Source organism: Martes martes (assembly GCF_963455335.1).
Source record: "Martes martes genome assembly, chromosome: 16".
In the NCBI taxonomy this organism is placed as follows: Eukaryota; Metazoa; Chordata; class Mammalia; order Carnivora; family Mustelidae; genus Martes; species Martes martes.
Window position 1 is genome coordinate 59,050,590 of NC_137904.1, and position 16,878 is coordinate 59,067,467.

The following is a 16,878-nucleotide window of genomic DNA, read 5'->3' on the forward strand; positions in this document are numbered from 1 at the left end:
TATATTGAGAGATCAAAATTAAAGACCACAGACTTCCCCGCTGTGCAGGGTGCCAGGTGCGGAACCGGATTCCAGGACGCTGGGATCATGACCTGAGCAGAAGGCAGACGCGTAACCGACTGAGCCACCCAGACGTCCCTGCCTTATCATTTTTTTAAAAAGATTTTTATTTATTTGACAGAGAGAGACAGCGAGAGAGGGAACACAGGGGAAGTGGGAGAGGGAGAAGCAGGCTCCCCGCTGAGAAGGGAGCCCATCACGGGGCCCATCCCAGGACCCTGAGATCATGACCTGAGCCAAAGGCAGATGCTCAACGACTGAGCCACTCAGGCACCCGCCTTATCATTTTTTTTAAAGATCTTTTATTTATTTATTTGACAGGCAGAGATCACAAGCAGGTAGAGAGGTAATGGGGGGGGGAGCAGACTCCCCGCTGAGCAGAGAGCCCGATGTGGGGCTCGATCCCAGGACCCTGAGATCATGACCTGAGCCAAAGGCAGAGGCTTAACCCGCTGAGCCACCCAGGCGCCCCCATTTTTAATTGTCTTTTTATTGAAGTCTAACAGAAAAGTGCACAAATCACAAACGTATACTGACAAGGTGTTAACATATAAACCAGCATCTAGTTCAAGAAATCAAGAAATGGGACATGTGTCTCTCCTTGTCATTTCCCGTCTCTCCTACTGAGAAGTAAATACTCTTCTGGTTTTTACTAAGTCATTGTATTTTGTGCCTGTCCCACTAGACCAGGAGAAAGCAAACTATGGCTTGCAGGCCAAATGCTGCCTACCACCTGTTTTCCTACTAGTGCAAGCTAATGTTTTTCCATTCTTAAATGGTTAAAAAATTGTGAAGAATAGTATCTTGTGGCATGTGAAAGTTACTTAAACTTCAAAAGAAGTTTTATGGGCACATAGTCATGCTCATTTCTTTCCATATTTTCTGTGGCTCAATGTGCTTTGAGTAGTTGTGTTTCAGTAGTTGTGACTGAGGCCGTATGGTCCACAAAGCCCAAAATACTATCTGGGGGCACCTGGGTGGCTCAGTCGGTTAAGTGCCCGACTCTTGGTTTCAGCTCAGGTCATGATCTCAGGGTCATGGGATCAAGCCCTGCATGGGGCTCCAAGCTGGGTGTGGAACTTGCTTGGAATTCTCTCTCTCCCTCTCCCTCTGTCCCTCCCTCCCCCCTCTCAAAAAAATCTTTGCTATAAGTTCTGAAAATGTTAGCTATCATCAACATCAATATTATCACCTCCCATATACCTCTGTAAATTAGACCTTAGGTCTCTGTAGAGTCCAGGGAGGGCTTCATGCTCTCCTGTCACCTCTGCCTTCCCTCTCAAGCCCCATGCATTCCCAGCCCACATCCTTAGTGCATTGTTCTCAGGCTCCTGTGATGCTGTCAGGTCTGGAACAGGGGCTGCCCATTCCCCACTCAGGCCCGGATCAATAACAATGAGTCATCGGTATGGATTAGGATGGTTTTGGTCATTAGCCAGGACTGTGCCAGGGGAACTTTACTGACATTGCATTTTTTCATGTGGAGAATTAGCAGTTTGATTAATCCCATACCCAGACCTGAGGGCCATTTCTGAGCTGCTAATGGATTTCAAAAGAGCAGTAATAACGTATAGCAAAGCAGTAGGCTGGGTAGGCTGCCAACCCTTTGCTGTTCCAAGAGGACTGCTTGGATCCAAAACTCGGCTCTATCGGTCCACCTCCCGGCAGGAAACAGATGGCACGCTCAGAAGGGCTGACTGAAAAGAGTTTAATGAAGGAACTTTGTACAGAGGCGTGGGCAGGATCAAGGGAATGGGGAAGCACCCCTGGCTACCAACAGCTGGAAGCCATTACCACCCCGGGCCCCGAAGGAGCAGAAGGAAGGAGCAGTTTCAGAAGTAGTGAGAGCCCTCGCTGTAGGAAGGGCGCCCGGCAGAAGCTGCGGTCTTTTGTTTAGGAAGGCAGGGTGGAGAAGAGGGGGGTAGGGAGTAGATCTGGACCGGAGATGGGCTGTCGTCTGGGACCAGGCTTAGAGGATGGCGCGGCCTGCTGTCTCACCCCTCTGTGCATCCCATTTGCCGCATTTAGCTGCCCCACCAGCAGCACTGGTGTGCCCTCCACCCCGCCCAAAGGCTTCACTGGGAAACAAGGCAGTTGTGTGCTCAGAACACGACTCGCATGGTCTCAACCAGAGATGATGTCGCCCCCTAGGGGACAGGTAGTTGACAATGTCTGGAGACATGTTTGTCACAACATGGGTTCCTGGCATCCCTGTGGGCAGAAGCTCCCTAGCTGTTCAACATCCTGGGATGCCCAGGACGGGGCCCAGTGACAAAGAACAATCCGGCCATGTCAGTACTATTCACGTAAGAAACCCTACTTTGAACGAACTGCTCTGGGCTCCTGTCATAGGCCTGGCCTCCTCCTCTGTCCCTCCCTCAGTCTCCAGCTGGGCCCATCCTTGTGCCCTGTCATTCAGCCACTCTTTCGGGTGGCCCCCAGCCCTCACTCCAGGCTGCCCACTTCCGGCTGACTCTCAGTGGTGTCTCTAGCCCACTGCCTCCCTCCTCTGGCTGGCATCGGTGACGCCCTGGATCCTTGCCTCCCTCCCAGGCTGCAGGCACCTGTTCACAGCCAAGCACTGCTCTTGACTCCAAGTCCTTGTACCTGCACCCTGTCCTCCTTCCTCTCCCCTCTAAGCCTGTCTGTCCTCCAGACCCTGAGCCCATATCCCCCTCCAGCCTCGGCTACTCTACCAGTAATTTCTCTCTTTGCAGTTGATACTTCTTTCAGGTCCGCCCCTTCTAAACATCATGGAACAAAGCCGACTTTTGCTGGAACTAGCCAAGGTCAAGCTCAAAGCTATTTACACTCTTATTTATGCCCTTATTTCCCCTGGAGTGCTCTTCCCACAAAACACACACACTTTGATTTCCCCGACATTGCAGGTGTTGGGAGCTGCCGAGCCTGTGGCTTGCAGAGGCTTCTCCAGCTGAGACACCCAGAAAGTCTGCCAAAGGTAACCTCCCGCTGTGGTCCCCGGGGAGAGGGCTCCTTAGCAGCCAGAGCCTCAAAGGACACAGGAAGAAGCAGTGGCCGGCCAATCGTGGGCTCTCCTGGCACGTGGGAGGCCCTGACTGAGGGACTGACCCTTCTCTCTCCTCGGCTCCCCCTGCCCAGGCCCCCCCCCATCACCTTCCCTTAACCCTGTGGAGGCTCAGACACAGCAGGAGAGGAACCCAGCTGTTTAGCCCTGAGATAAGGTCGGCTGAGGTCCAAACTGACCAGAACGCCCAGCCGCTGTTACTCCTTTTCCCCGGATATCCCTCAAACCCCAGAAAAGCAAGCAAGGCAGGTTATCCCCAGAAATCCCAGCTGGAGCACTCCGCCTCACTGGCCCCGGTGCCTCCCCACTCCACCACCACCAGCAACCCAGCCACCGCACTGGGGGAGGGCCCAGGCCCTCCTGGAGTGAGGGCAGGCTAGCAGAAGCAAGAGAGCTAGGGTTGGGCCAGGGAGGGGGTGCAGGGTGACTGTGCGGCCCACCCCTCACTGCAACCCCACCAGTTCGGTGATGGGAGGGGTCTGCACCATGAACTCCTCATAGCGACTGAGAAACAGCCTGAATCGAGCCAGGTAAGAGTCCTCGTTGTACGGCAGCTGCTTTTCACGGAGGAACCCGGACACCACGGGCTTCACCTGCCAGGAGACGGACAAGAGGAGGGGCCGCTGAGCCAGGACTGGGGGCAGCTCCCTCCTCCCGCGGGGCTCTTCCTCCTCCCAGCCCAAGCTCCTGTCACCGCAGTGTCCCATGAGGCTCTGGAGGAGCCTAGGGGCAGGGGGAGTTCCTGCCTCTCCCCTCCCAGGAGGCAAGGGAAAGGGGGGAGCTTCTCCCCCACCTCCTCCCCACCAGGGTACCCAACTGTATGACAGTCCTCCTTGGCAGAGGGGATAAAAGCTGTAGTTCCCTTTGCCAAGCACGGCCTGCGTGCCCAGCATTTCAGATCCGTCTCATTTCACCCTGAAAGCCTGCCAACAAGCACTGCTTACTCTCATCACCCAGGCGAGGAAGCAGAGGCTCCTGGACATTCAGTTAACTTGCCCAGAGTCGCAGTGCGAGTAAGGAACCCACAAGTCTGTGATGGGAAACGCACACCGCTGCTGGTGCACAGGGCTGGCCTTCAGGGGACCTCTGACCAGGCCAGCTGGGGGACCCGGGCTGCACTCGCCTCTGCCCTCAGATAGCCCCTTCATCACAAGCCCGCCAGCCCGACCGCCACCTACCTTCAGGCACATGTTGTCAGAGAGCCAGGGGAAGAGGTGGTGCTCCACGTGGCAGCTGATGAGGGAGTGGCCGAATGCCCAGTCCAGCACGGGCAGCCGGGGCAGGTTCAGCACGCCCAGGCTCATCATGTGAATCCGCCGGGGCTTCCTGTCCCGGGAAAACATGGGCAGCCCGATGTGCTGCAACAGACACGGGGGTCACACCCTCGGCCGAGGCCAGGCAGCCCTGGGCCTCCCCGCCCTGCCCCGGACATCCTTGCCTACCACCTGAGGACCCAGTGGGTCCCTCTGCCTCCCTCACTCCCACTCTGGTGGGACCTGGAGAGGCGAGAGGAGGTGGGGACTCTCCTATCTGTGCTCCAAGCCCCATCTCACCCATCTCTGGGCCTCTCTCTGCATCTGTACAAGGAGGAGCTTGGCTTGGACACCCCTTTGGACCCCATGGTCCTGAATTGCCCATGACTGCCCACCGCTCGCTCTCATGCCTCTATGCCTTTGTCTCATCCTGGAGAGACCTTCTCTGCTCTCTCTCTTTTCACTAATCAAAATCCTGCTCAGGGTTCAAGATCAAATTTGTGCAAAGTTTGCATTCAACAAGTATGGATAAGCACCTCCTCTAAGGGATTCGGAAGTGATCGGGAGTGCCTGCTGCAGCAGGACAGGGAGGGGGCAGGCGGCCGGGCAGCATGCACAGTTGTGCACTCCGAGATGAAGCCACCACGGGCAGCGTGGCCAGTACTGGGACGGGGGCGTGAAGGATGCTCTCACCTTCACCCGTCTCGTCTTCATGTGCAGGGAGCAGAGACGCGTCCCCATGGAAATGGCCCTGGATCTGAGCGCTGAGCCCCCAGCCTCCCATGAAGACCTCCCATCTCTGGCTCCTCCGGCCTCGTGGCCTGCACTGGGGCTCGGTGATGGCCCACAGCTCATGTCACTTGGGCCTATCATAGTAAGTGTCCTGAGGGCAGGAGATTGGGTCTTAATCACTTATGTCTCCACAGGACCTCATCAAGTGCCCTAGGCAGAGAATTTTCTTAAATCTTCCATCCCCGATCCACACGTGAATGGTGAATGGAAGCCAGCGGTGAAGAGAAGCAAACTCTCTACCTGAAACCCAGACTCTGTGATAACCCACAGAGAGGTGGGGGCGGGAGGTGGGGGGCCAATGCCTCTCTCTCTTGCCCTAGAACCCCGAGTCTAGCCCGCGGTCCAGGTCGAGGAGGCCTCACCTGGAAGATGTTGACGTGAAGGTAAGGGTGGGCCAGCAGGGATCTGGTGACGAGCATGCACAGCAGGGCCGAGCCGGGGCTCCTGAAGCCAGACACGTTCAGAAGCAGCCAGTAGTGAGCGTAGAGGCCCAGGGAAATCAGGCCCAGCGAGCACACAGCGGACCTGAGCTCCACCTTCCTCAGCCGCTCTGCCAGAGGGAGCAAGAAATCGAGTGTGGGGGTGGAGAGGGGTGAGGTTCAGATCCCACAAAGCCGGCTCCCTGCTGGCCCGTGGGTGCTAGCTAGTGGGCTAACTGTGGGCTAACTGGCGATCTGTTCATCCTCACAGCCCCGAAAAGTCCATTCGCCCCTCTTACGAATAAGGAAGCAGAGCATTAAGTAAGGTGACAAAAGCCACTCTGCTAAGAAGTGGTCAGCGCCATCCAGGGATGGCACCCAGGGCTGGCTGCCCTCCAGCCCCTCCTGCCACCAAATGGTAGTGCTCCCATGATATCACGATCCCTCACACGCAATACAGCACAAGGCATCCGGGAGGTATTTTTACGTCTATGACCTCACGATGCCTTCACACCCCACCTTGAGGACCAGGTAAGAACCCAAGTCAGAGTGGTCATGTTACCTGCCTGTGGCCATCAGCCAGTAAGCGGCAGAGCCAGACCTGGCCCTGGGCGCAAGGCTCCTTCCGCCCTGCCTGGCTATCTCAGAAAGTGTCTGGTCTTAACTCGGGGCTCCCAGCCCTTGTCCCGAGAGCAGCCTCCAGGAAGGCAGGAAGGGGAGTAAGGAACCCGCTTTGGGCAGGGCGCAGCCCCGGAGTACTCACCGACTGCCACCAGCGGGGTTATGACGGGGATCAAGAGAGGAGCAAGGAACATGTACACAAAGCGGTTGAGGCAAGGCAGCCGCCACGTGCTCGAGTCCCCCAGGCCCAGCACGTTGGTGTAACCGTGGTGCATCTTGACGTGTCCGTACTTGGCATACTCTGCGCTGAAGGCCGAGCAGACCTGGAGGAGGGGTCAGAGAGGGCACCGGGGTCCATGGCATGCACGGTCAAGCAGAGCGGACCTCTGCGAGCCTCAAGAACGCCCACCCTCCCTGGGATCCTGCGTTTCCAGAGCCTTCCTGCCCTACATCCCCATCTCTCCCCGAGCTAATCGGACCATCAGCGCTCGGGTGTCCGTGACAGCGGAGTGGCAGCGTCCACTTGGCGTGGTGGCGATGCTGGGTGTTTGGAGGTGGGAGGCCGGGCCCCAACTGCCACTCTGCCCCCGACTGCCCAGGCAAGCCTGCAAGCCTCAGGGGGCCGTCGGGAAGATCAGACATGACGCAGGTACAGCAACAACTGCAGTGACGTCGTGCCTGGTGCTCTTGGAAACATCGTGTCGTCGCAGGGCTGCTGTGCATTCAAAGGCCCCCAGCAGCAAGGGGAGGGGTGAGGAGCGGTCTGTCAGTGAGGGTGGCACCCAGGGCAAGGTGCCCCAGTGGGGGCTAAGTGTGAACTTCTCCCCAGGAGTGACTCATCTGGCACACACCCTTGCCCTTGTGGGATTCTTCCAAACTGCCCAGGAGCAGCCACCGGACAGCGGCTCCAGCTCCGGGACTCCAATAAGGGCCATCATTCTGAAGGCAAAAGAGGTACAAAGGTGTTTCTTACGCGGATATACGCAAATTAAAACGCAGATGTCAGCCTCCTCCCATATTTTATCCAGGCCATAAGATTCGGCTAATTTTATGGAAGAGGCTGCCCGCCTGTTTCCAGAAGAACATGAGGAGTTTCCCAGTTCCGATCACAGTGAGCCTCGCGCCCCATGTCCTGCACTTTGCAGGGGCGAACCGTTCTGTCTTCCAAGCCTAGCGGGTCAGAGGCCGTATGATGCACAGTTGACAGAAGCAGAAACTGACACAGAGAGAGGCCATATGACCACCCCCGGTCCCTCAGGAAGGTGGCAGAGGGAGGAGTGGAACCCAGAATCCACCCAAGATAAGCCACAAGACCCCCGAGACGAGCCGCTGACTACAAGTGAGCAGAAACCCGGGCTTCTGGGTCCAGGCAGCAGAGGCAAAGCCAGAAGAAGACAAACTGGGGACGACATCATCTCCATGCCCCGCCTGCAGGGACTTTCTCCCTTGGACTGAAATGGCACAAAAATGTAGCCGGACGCTCCCTCTGAAGGACACCGAGGGCCACAGCTAGTGACGTGACTGCCACGGTTTTACAAGAGACCCGTCCACCAAACCAGCTCTACCCGGGGCCCCTCGGGAGGCAGAGGCTGGGAAGGTAAGTGTCGACCCCTCGCAGCGTCGCTGTGCGGTCCCCTGGAGCAGGAGGAAGCGCTCTGCTCTCCAACGAGGTAGCCAGCCCAGGCCTGCTGGTCTCCAGGGCACGCGCCCACGGGGGCCACACGGGGGGTCCGAGTTACCAGCAGAGGCTTCAGCGGTGGGCTCGGGGGCTGCAGCTGGGGTCTGGCAGGACATCATCCGAGGCCAGCCTGCCTCCATCCAAGGCCCGCAGTGTGTGTTTTGAACCTCAAGGTTCTATCCCATGTAATCAGAAGAAACAACTGTTTTTATTTATTCTTTTAAAGAAATCATGTATTTTTTTAAAAAAATATATTATTTACTTATTTGAGAGAGTGAGCACGAGTTGGGGGGAGAGCCAGAGGGACAAGCAGAGTCCACGCTGAGCAGAGGGAGCCTGACACAGGGCTTGATCCCGGCTCCCAGGATCCAGAGATCGTGACCCGAGCCAACGGCAGATACTTGACAAACTGAGCCACACAGGCGCCCTAAGAAGCAACTGTTCTGAATTGCTCCTTCCGTGCTTTTCTGCTTTAAGGGCCCATGGCACCTGCAGGCTGCGTGGGCGCAACGTTGCCTTTCCTTCTGGCACAACAGGCTCCCCCTCTGCGCACAGAAACCGGCAGCCCACGGCCTTCAGAGTAGCGTTGCCACCAATGACCCCGCGCCTGAGCAGGACTGAGCATGGTAAAGAACTTGGCCCCCAGGAGACACCCGGGTGGCTCAGTTGGTTAAGTGCCCGCCTTCGGCTAGGGGACTTGATTGGGATCAGGTCCCACATCGGGCTCCCTGCTCAGTGGGGAGCCTGCTTCTCCCTCTCCCTCTGCCTGCAGCTCTGCCTCCTTGCGCCCTGCCCCCCCCCCCCGGGCAAATAAATAAATAAAATCTTAAAAAAAAAAAAAAAGAACTTGGCCCCCAGGGACCTGGTGGGGTCCTCTGTCAGCCACTCAGCTACATGGCCAGACCCCAGGATGGAAGTGGGGGCTGGGGGGACGAGTAAGCTACGTGTGACTCAGCTCACACTTCCAGAGTGTGTGTGTGGTGGGCCTTTTTATGTGAATAAGAACAGATTTGGGGCTATTTCCATAACACTGGAATTCTTAATCCCATCTGGATGTTCCTTCCCTAAAGGAAAGGAGGGGGTGGATTTGAGCTGGGAGAGAGGACGGCAGGCAGACCGCAGCCTGGCCCCCGTGCACGGACACCGGAGGGCAGGGGAGAGGCCCAGTGCTGCCCGGGGAGCTGCGAAACAGACTGGCCTGCTCTCCAGGATTAGGCAGAGGTCTTGCCTGAGAGGATTCCATACGGACACCGGGGGAGGGTTCCAGAAGTCTCAAGGCTGGTGCTGCTTCTTTCTTTCTTCCTTCCTTTTTCTTTTTCTCTCTCTTTTTTTTTTTTAAGTGATCTCTCGGGGCACCTGGGTGGCTCAGTGGGTGAAGCCTCTGCCTTCGGCTCCAGTCCTGGTCTCGGAGTCCTGGGATCGAGCCTCTCTGCTCAGCACGGAGCCTGCTTCCCCTCCTTCTCTCTCTGCCTGCCTCTCTGCCTACTTGTGATCTCTCTCTCTGTGTCAAATAAATAAATAAAATCTTAAAAAAAAAAAATAAAGTGATCTCTCTACCCAACCTGAGATCAAGAGGCACACGCTCCACCGACTGGACCAGCCAGGGGCCTCAAGGCTGGTGTTGCTTCTTGAGGTGGCCGTACTCTGTGTCCCTCAGGAAGACTTAACGGGCCCCAATCTCTTAGCAGCACTCAGGTGAGGCAAGTGGCCAGAGGGTGCGTGGGGCAAGGGCCATTGTAAGTCCTCTTGCTAAACATCGGGGACCCCAAGTCTCTCATCAGTCACTTCCTTCACTGACCGGTCTGTGCACTGAAGCCTCCTCAGACCTCTGCCGGTGCCCAAAGATAATGAGTAGCTAAGGTAGCGGTTCGAGAAAACCTATTTTCTGGATAGGTAATATGTTTACATAATTCGGAATTCAAAAAGCCCACAGTGACACATCTTCCTCCTACCTCGCCCCTAGGTCCCCATTTTCTTCCTGGAACCTAAGAGAGGCCCTTGATCTCTTACATGTCCTTGAATATTTTAATTAATTTTTTAAAACAGACAATACTCTGCAGGATTAAAATGCATCCTGATAAAATTATGGTGCAGTCAAAGTTGGGTTATAAATAGGTCATGCTACTGGATTGGAAGGGAGGGGCAGGACAAGACAGGGGAGGGACTGCCGGCTGCTGGAAAGGGAACAGGACAGGCGGGGCGTGAGGGACAGGATCTGGGAAGGGGGAGGGCGGGAGGAGCAGGAGGGATCAAGGGCTATGACCAGGTTTCTAGCTGGGGGGGCCGGGGGTGGTGGAGCAGGCAGCTAGGGTGTGGTGGCTGGTGGCATCCCTCCAGAAAGGGACGCAGGGACGAGGGGGCAACAAGCATGACCAGATGGGAAAGAAAGGCGCCTGGCTGTCCCTGGGCCAGCTGCTCTCATGGAGGACAGGCCCTGGGCTCCCTTTGGCCCCTCTCTCACCGGTTCCCAGGAGCTCAGCAGCTCCTTCATGCTGGCTTCAGTGGGGGAGGGGGGGCCCTGGGGGGCCCTGGGGCTCCCCGGGGCTCGGCAATAGCGTGTCAGATCATGTACGGGACACTCAGATAAATTCAAATTTCAGAGAAACAACCAGTTCTTTTCTTGTAGAGGCACATCCCAAATGCACCCTTGACCTCTACGCACGAGGTGCCCGTCTCACACACACACACACACACACACACACACACATCAGTCACAACGGCAAAGATGTCTGGAGATATGGCCTCGTGTCCCTGTCACGCTCTCTCTGTGCTCACGGGCTCACACCACCTGCTCCCTGTCACGTTCCACCTGCCCCGTCCCGGGCTGCACCACGAACCATGAGCTGAGCAGCCTTGGCCAAGCGGCTGATCCTCCCAGACCCGTGTTTCTGCATCTACGAAGTGAAGGTAATAACAGCTTCCACCTTACGGGGAGGCGTGCCCACTAAAGGCAGTAATTCGTGTGAAGTTCCCAGGAGGCGCCCAGTAAGTGTCGGCTGATATAATCAGGATTTTTTATTATTTCCGTGTCATTCATATGTATCTGTTTCCCCACCTGACTCAGAGCCCCTGGGGAATGAGAAGCAGGTCTGGGTCACCGTTGTGTCCCCAGCACCCAGCGGAGGGCTTGGCAGGGAGGAGAAGCTCAGTGATGTGGGGAGCACTGCTCGGCCATTGGCACTCAGCCTGGACAGACGCTGTCCCAGCCCCCGAAGCCCCTCCTCAAACCGGCGTCCTCGCAGCTGGGCAGCTGCTGCCAGGCCTTCCTCTCCCTGAGCCCTTCCCTCAAGGCTGCAGTCCTCACCCTCGGGCTGCCATCCGTACTCGCCTGGGCCTGCTCCGGGGTCCTCTGCCTCTGAGGGGCCACATGGGAGACCACGGCGGTCCCCACCACCAGGAGCCGGGCTCTACAGACCCACAAGAGTCAGAATTGCCATGAGACCCCCCCTTCCTAGAGTCCTCGAGCTCATCCTTGAGGAAGCCACACCAAAGCTGGGGTCAGTGAGGTGGGGGGCTGCTCGAAACTCCATTTGGCAGATCTACACACGATAAAATGGCTGAGACAGACAGACACACACACACACACACACACACACAGTACCAATGTCAGTTTCCTGGTTTGGCTATTGAAAGACACTTACACTAGCGTCACTTATATAAATATAAATATTATATAAAAAGGGATGCCTGGGTGGCTCAGTGGGTTAAGCATCCAACTCTCGATTTTGGCTCAGGTCACGATGTGACGGTCCTGGGATCGAATCCCCAGTTGGGCTCCACGCTCAGCGAGGAATCTGCTTGTCCCTCTCCCTCTGCTCCTCCCCCCACTTGCTTGACCTCTCTCTAAAATAAACAAACAAAGAAATACATAAAATCTTAAAAAAAAATAAAGGGGGGGGGCGCCTGGGTGGCTCAGTCGTTAAGCGGCTGGCTCGGGTCATGATTCCAGAGTCCTGGGATCGAGCCCCACATCGTCCTCCCTGTTCAGCGGCAGGAAGCCTGCGTCTCCCTCTTCTTCTGCTTGTGCTCTCTCTCTCACTGCATCTCTCTGCCAACTAAATAAAGAAAATCCTTAAATAAATAGATAGATACATTTTTTTAAAAAAGATTATAAATGTAACTAATGGGGGAAGCTGAGTGAAGGGTGCACTGGACTTCTCTGTCCTATTCTTGCAAAGTCCTGTGAATCTGTAATTATTTAGAAACTGAAGTTTGTGGGGTTTTTTTTTCATAAAAGTATATTTTGTACTACAGATCTAGTTTTGCCCTCCAAATAAATTTTTTAATTAAAAAAAATTAAAAATTCATAGTCATGCATACTCAGACTAATACCCCTCAGGGTTCAGGTGCAGACAGAGGAAAGGTTAGGGAGCCCAGAAGAAAATGGCCACACTGAACTTGAGAACATTCAAGAATCAGGACCAGGCTGAGGTTTCTGAGCTCTGTTTCCACCACTACACGGGACCAACGAAGTCCCCTGTGTGATACCCCCTCCCCCAGGGCAGAGCCGGGCTCCCTGTGCTTCCCCGGGACCAGCTGTGACTCCAGCCCGGCAGCACAAAGGCGACTTTAGAAGGAGGGTTTGAAGTTGAGACACACTAAAGAGTTTAGTGACTGGCTTGACCTGTTCCTCCCCACTCAGGAAGCATCTTGATTGCGAGTGAAATACGGGGAAGTTCTTAAAACACTCTGATTTGGGGGAGTCAATCCTTCCCAAGCTGCGGGATTTAAACCAAGGATGGCCCAGCCCCCCTCCACCCTGCCCCCGCCTTCCTGGGGAACATAGGACAAAGAGGGGCAGGTGCTCCTGCGGGGAAGGCCATGGCCATCAGTGGACGAGGCGGCGGGGGGGGGGGTGGTTTCAGAGACTCACTAGCAAGAGAAATAGAACTTTCTCCTGCAGACCGGAAGTGGGTCTTTGGAAAGAAGTTCACTCCAGTGTGGGCAGCTGTGTATGACTGAGGATACCTCAATGAAACAGCAACCAGAATGTCACCGCCCTGTCCATCCTGCCTGCCCCTCCCCCCAGATCCAAGTGGTCAGAAAGGGCCTGGCCCTTGTCCCACCCCTGGCTCAAGCCAGCAGACCCTGCGAGAAACCTGCCCAAAGCTGGGTGACCAGGGACACCAGTGACACTCGCTGTCTCCTGGGGCTCCAGACTAGAGAACTAGGTCGTTCTGTAGTGATGATGGCTCCTGAGGGTCAAGGTTTGGGCAGAGCGCAGACAGCCAATGAGAGAAGGACCAAAGAGTGAAGATAACAGGACATGGCGGAAGTGGGGAGTCAGGGGTCCAGGAGAGTCCCGGGGAGCGAGAACTTGACCTTTGTGCCATGCAGAGAACAGGGGGTGGGCCAGAGCCTCAGCAAACAGTGCCCTCAGCACACACACACACACACACACACACACACACGCCCACATACACACTCACACACTTGGTCTGTCCAGCTTTGCATAATGCATGAGGCCTCTGTTCAACACAAGCAGCACTAATGCACCGGAACAACAAAACCGCTAACCCTCTCCTTGCAGTGGACCTCACGTTCCCTCCAGATAAAAAAGAGCAACCCCAACATTTGGTGAGAATCCAAGAGTCAGGCCCAGGCCCTAAATCCAGATCTCCGTGGTCCCACTTAAGCCTCGCACGGGCTCCACCAGCCAGTGATATTATGATTCCTGTTTATCAGATGAGGAAGCCAACCGTGAATTAAGTAACTTGCCCCGGTCAGGTGGCCAGTAGGGCTGCGCATGTGGCTGCCCCCGCCGCCGTGCCCCAAAGCCAGCGCCTGCCTGGCTGCCAGGCCCAGCACCCTCCCTAAGAACCCCACTTGCGCCACTAATGCCAGCGGTAGGGGGAGTCCCCCGCCCCACACTGGAAAGCAGACCCTCCCCAGGGGCGTAGCCCAAACCACACAGTGTGGGGCAGAAAAACACATCCTGCTTCAGTCTCCACTGGAGGTAAGAACCAAGCCTCCCCCACCACAAAGGACTCCTAGGCCTCTAGATGGTGACCCTTCATTAGCCGGCTTTCCCTGGACCTTGTCCCCACGTCACCTGCAGAGTCATCATCGACCAATACTGATGAAATGCCCACCGAGAGCTCAGCCCCGTGCCAAGAGCTGAACCTACAAAGAGGTAAAGGTGAGGCCACCGCCCTGGGGCTCGTGGGGACAAGAGAGCCTGAAGCCACCAAGCTGCCTGGGTCAGACACTGTGATCCACGCCAGCTCTTCCGCTGGGGAGCCTGGGGAGTAGAGGGGCGGGTGGGGGGGTGCGCTCTCCTCCAACAAGCCCGGGCCTCCCGGGCATTCAGCTGCGCTGGGAACTTTGAGGACACAGTCATCTCTCTCTGTACCGCCAAATCCCCTGTTGTAACTTAGTCCAAAATCCACAATACCTACTCACCGTCGCTGCCCCCAGGGCTCCTGGCACACAGGACAGTTTTGAAAGGGCCACACAGAGCTCATTCTATCCATTGTGTCCCCTGCTTCTCCCCGTGACTACAAGCTATGGGACATCTGACCCCACCTCCAGGCCTCAGAGTCTAGGGAGCACCAGCGCCCAGGGGTTCCCTGGGAAGGGAAGCCACTTGAAATGGACCCTGAAGACCGGAAACCTGCTGGGCTTCTCTTGTTGTTAGCACGTTAGAAATGTGTGTCGGTGGGAGAGGAGGGGAGGGGAGGGGGGAATGGAGAACCCTAGGTAGGAAATGTATAACTTTATGAAATGCCATCTGTGGGTCTGCACGTGCGTGTAGAGACCTTAATAAAGTTATATAAAGTCTGGGAAGCCTGGGTGTCTCAATCTATTAAGCGTTTGCTTTCAGCTCAGGTCATGATCTCACCCGGGGTCTTGGGATCGAGCCCCGCATCCGGTTCCCTGCTCTGCAGGGAGTCTGCTTCTCCTCGCTTTTTCTCTATCTCTCTGACAAATAAATAAATCAAATCTTTTTAAAAATTGTATCAAGTTACTATTTGAGTTCGTTGGTCACGGTAAGCCACGGCAGAAAAGGACTGCTTCTGGTGCCCGCTTTCGTGTTTGCTCCTAAGGGACCTGGGCGGCCAGGTGAGGATGTACCTGGAAGGGGGCGGGGAGGGGGCGAGTTGCACAAAGGAACCAGAAAGTCCTGACTCCAGTCCAGAGAAAAGGACAACCTGGCCAGAAGCCGCTGGCTTTGTCCGTAGGGGAAACCCGTGAAGCAGAAAGAGGAGGGAACAGTTCAGGGGAAGCAAAGGTCAGGAGAGCAGGGGCCTCCCCAGGCTGGCTCTGCATTGCCAGGAGTCAGAGGGGTGCACGGTCCAGAGTTGGGACGCTGTCAGGCCCCTGTTCCCCCTCCCTCTCTGTCAGGGGTTCACGTTTTACTCCCTGACTGTGAAACCAGGAGGCCTCAAAGGTTGTAGCCGGGTCCACTGGGTCCTGTGCCACAGAGTGGCAAGGAGATGCCCCCTGGAGAAACAGGGGTGCCCAGGCCAGGTCCCCTGCCGTAGGGGGACGCGCACCCGTTCCTCATGCAGCTCTCCGCCCCCCAGCGTGGACGCCCTCTGCCCTCTCGAGGGGCAGCCCAGCCAGGCTCACCTCCACAAAGAACAGCTCCCAGATCTTGCTCCAGGCTTTGGACTCTGCGAGCGCCCCGTGAGTGGCCAGGTGACTGCCCTTGACAGTGAGTGTGTAGTGGCTCATCCCCAGGATGGCAATGCCCAGCCCGAGGGCCACAACATTCTCAGAGCGCAGGCATAAGAAGCCTGTACGGAGGAAGGAGAATGGGGATGGGGGGAGGGGGGTAGGCAGGGTTTTCCTCCAGCTCTTGGAGATCTGGGACCAAATACCCTGACCCCCACCCCTACGGCCCAGGCCAAAGTGGGCCAGGGGTTCGGGGGCTGCCACAGGCAGAGTGAGTCAGGTCCCAACCAGGAAAGGTCCAGGGGAAACCCCATCCCTGGTGTCCCCATGGAACATCCTCCCCTCCCCCAGTCCCTCTCATCCCTCGCAACTCCCCCTCCCCCCACCCGACCGCCCTTCAGGCCCTCGGGCCTTCTCCCTCCTCCAGTGCCCCTTCCTCTGGGGACTAGGGCAGGACACTGCCACCAGACTTTCGGATTTGGGATGAACCCCCCCTTCCTGGGGTCCCCGGCACGCACCATCTCCTCCATGCCCCAGTCCTCAGCCTCTCCACCACCCCACCCCGCACCCCGCTCCGCGGCCGCAGCCCGGCCCCCTGTCACCCTGTCCCGTGGTCCTCACCGGCCGGCAAGGCGAGGAGGCTGAGCGCGAGGATGGCGCAGTCCACGCCGTGGCGCTCCCACCACGAGCTCGCCCTCTCCACGTCCCGGACCAGCGCCTCCAGCTCGCCCAGCAGCGCCTCGCCCCCGCCGTTCCCCAGGGGGGCGTCCGGAGCCGCCTCCATTGGCTCCGCGCGCCCGGCGGCCACCAGGGCGACCCAGGAGGACTCGGGGACCGTCTGCGGCGCCCCGCGAGGCGCACGGCGCACAAGCAGGGGCGGGCCGGGGCGGAGTCACGCGCCAGCCGGGGCCACCCGCCCTCGGTGTCACGGTGCGCGCCGGGCACCCGAGCGCCTCCTGCGGCGCGCGGCGGCCACCCGGGACGACCCGGGGTCGCCTTCCCCGCTGGAGAGACCAGAAACGCCGCAGGAGGAGCGGGCGGATGCGCGCTGGCGAGGAGCGAGAACCAGCCGGGGCTGGAGGGAACGCGGCGACCCCGCGGAGGAGGGTGGCGCGGAGACCCCCCTGGAGAGCCCCCCAGGGCCTTCTCTGACCGCCTGACTCCAGACACCTTCCTCGCGTTCTCCCGTCCCCGAACCCGCACCCTCTCGAGTCCGCTGTGGCATTTTTATCCCCCAGCCGTGTATTTTCTTAGTAACGCTTAGCGGATTCCCACATGGGACCCGGGGCTGGCGTCTGCCGACCCCTAACCTTTGCGCTCAGGCTCAGGCTGCGTCTTTAGTAACTAGAGCGGTTCTTGGCACAGAAACGGTCTTGAATTTGTGGGGCAGAA

At 57.2% G+C, this 16,878-nt stretch overlaps 1 protein-coding gene across 1 annotated transcript; it reads right to left on the bottom strand.

Moving 5' to 3' along the window:
• Positions 1-1,754: 1,754 nt before the first annotated feature.
• On the bottom strand, positions 1,755-16,358 carry FADS6 (fatty acid desaturase 6). The gene is made up of 6 exons (XM_080826449.1): positions 16,108-16,358; positions 15,442-15,608; positions 6,334-6,514; positions 5,514-5,701; positions 4,285-4,464; positions 1,755-3,699 (listed from the first exon to the last, which is right to left on the bottom strand). The coding sequence occupies exons 1-6, from the start codon at positions 16,268-16,270 to the stop codon at positions 3,550-3,552; spliced, it is 1,029 nt and encodes a 342-aa protein (XP_080682575.1). The 5' UTR covers positions 16,271-16,358; the 3' UTR covers positions 1,755-3,549.
• Positions 16,359-16,878: the final 520 nt, after the last annotated feature.

Bases quoted from the DNA above. Each gene is read 5' to 3' on its own strand.
- FADS6 (XM_080826449.1), bottom strand. From the start codon at position 16,270: ATGGAGGCGGCTCCGGACGCCCCCCTGGGGAACGGCGGGGGCGAGGCG. The intron at 15,609-16,107 runs GTGAGGACCACG...TCCTCCGTACAG, and splicing joins CCTCCTCGCCTTGCCGGCCG to GCTTCTTATGCCTGCGCTCT. The intron at 5,702-6,333 runs GTGAGTACTCCG...TCCCTCTGGCAG, and splicing joins AACCCCGCTGGTGGCAGTCG to AGCGGCTGAGGAAGGTGGAG.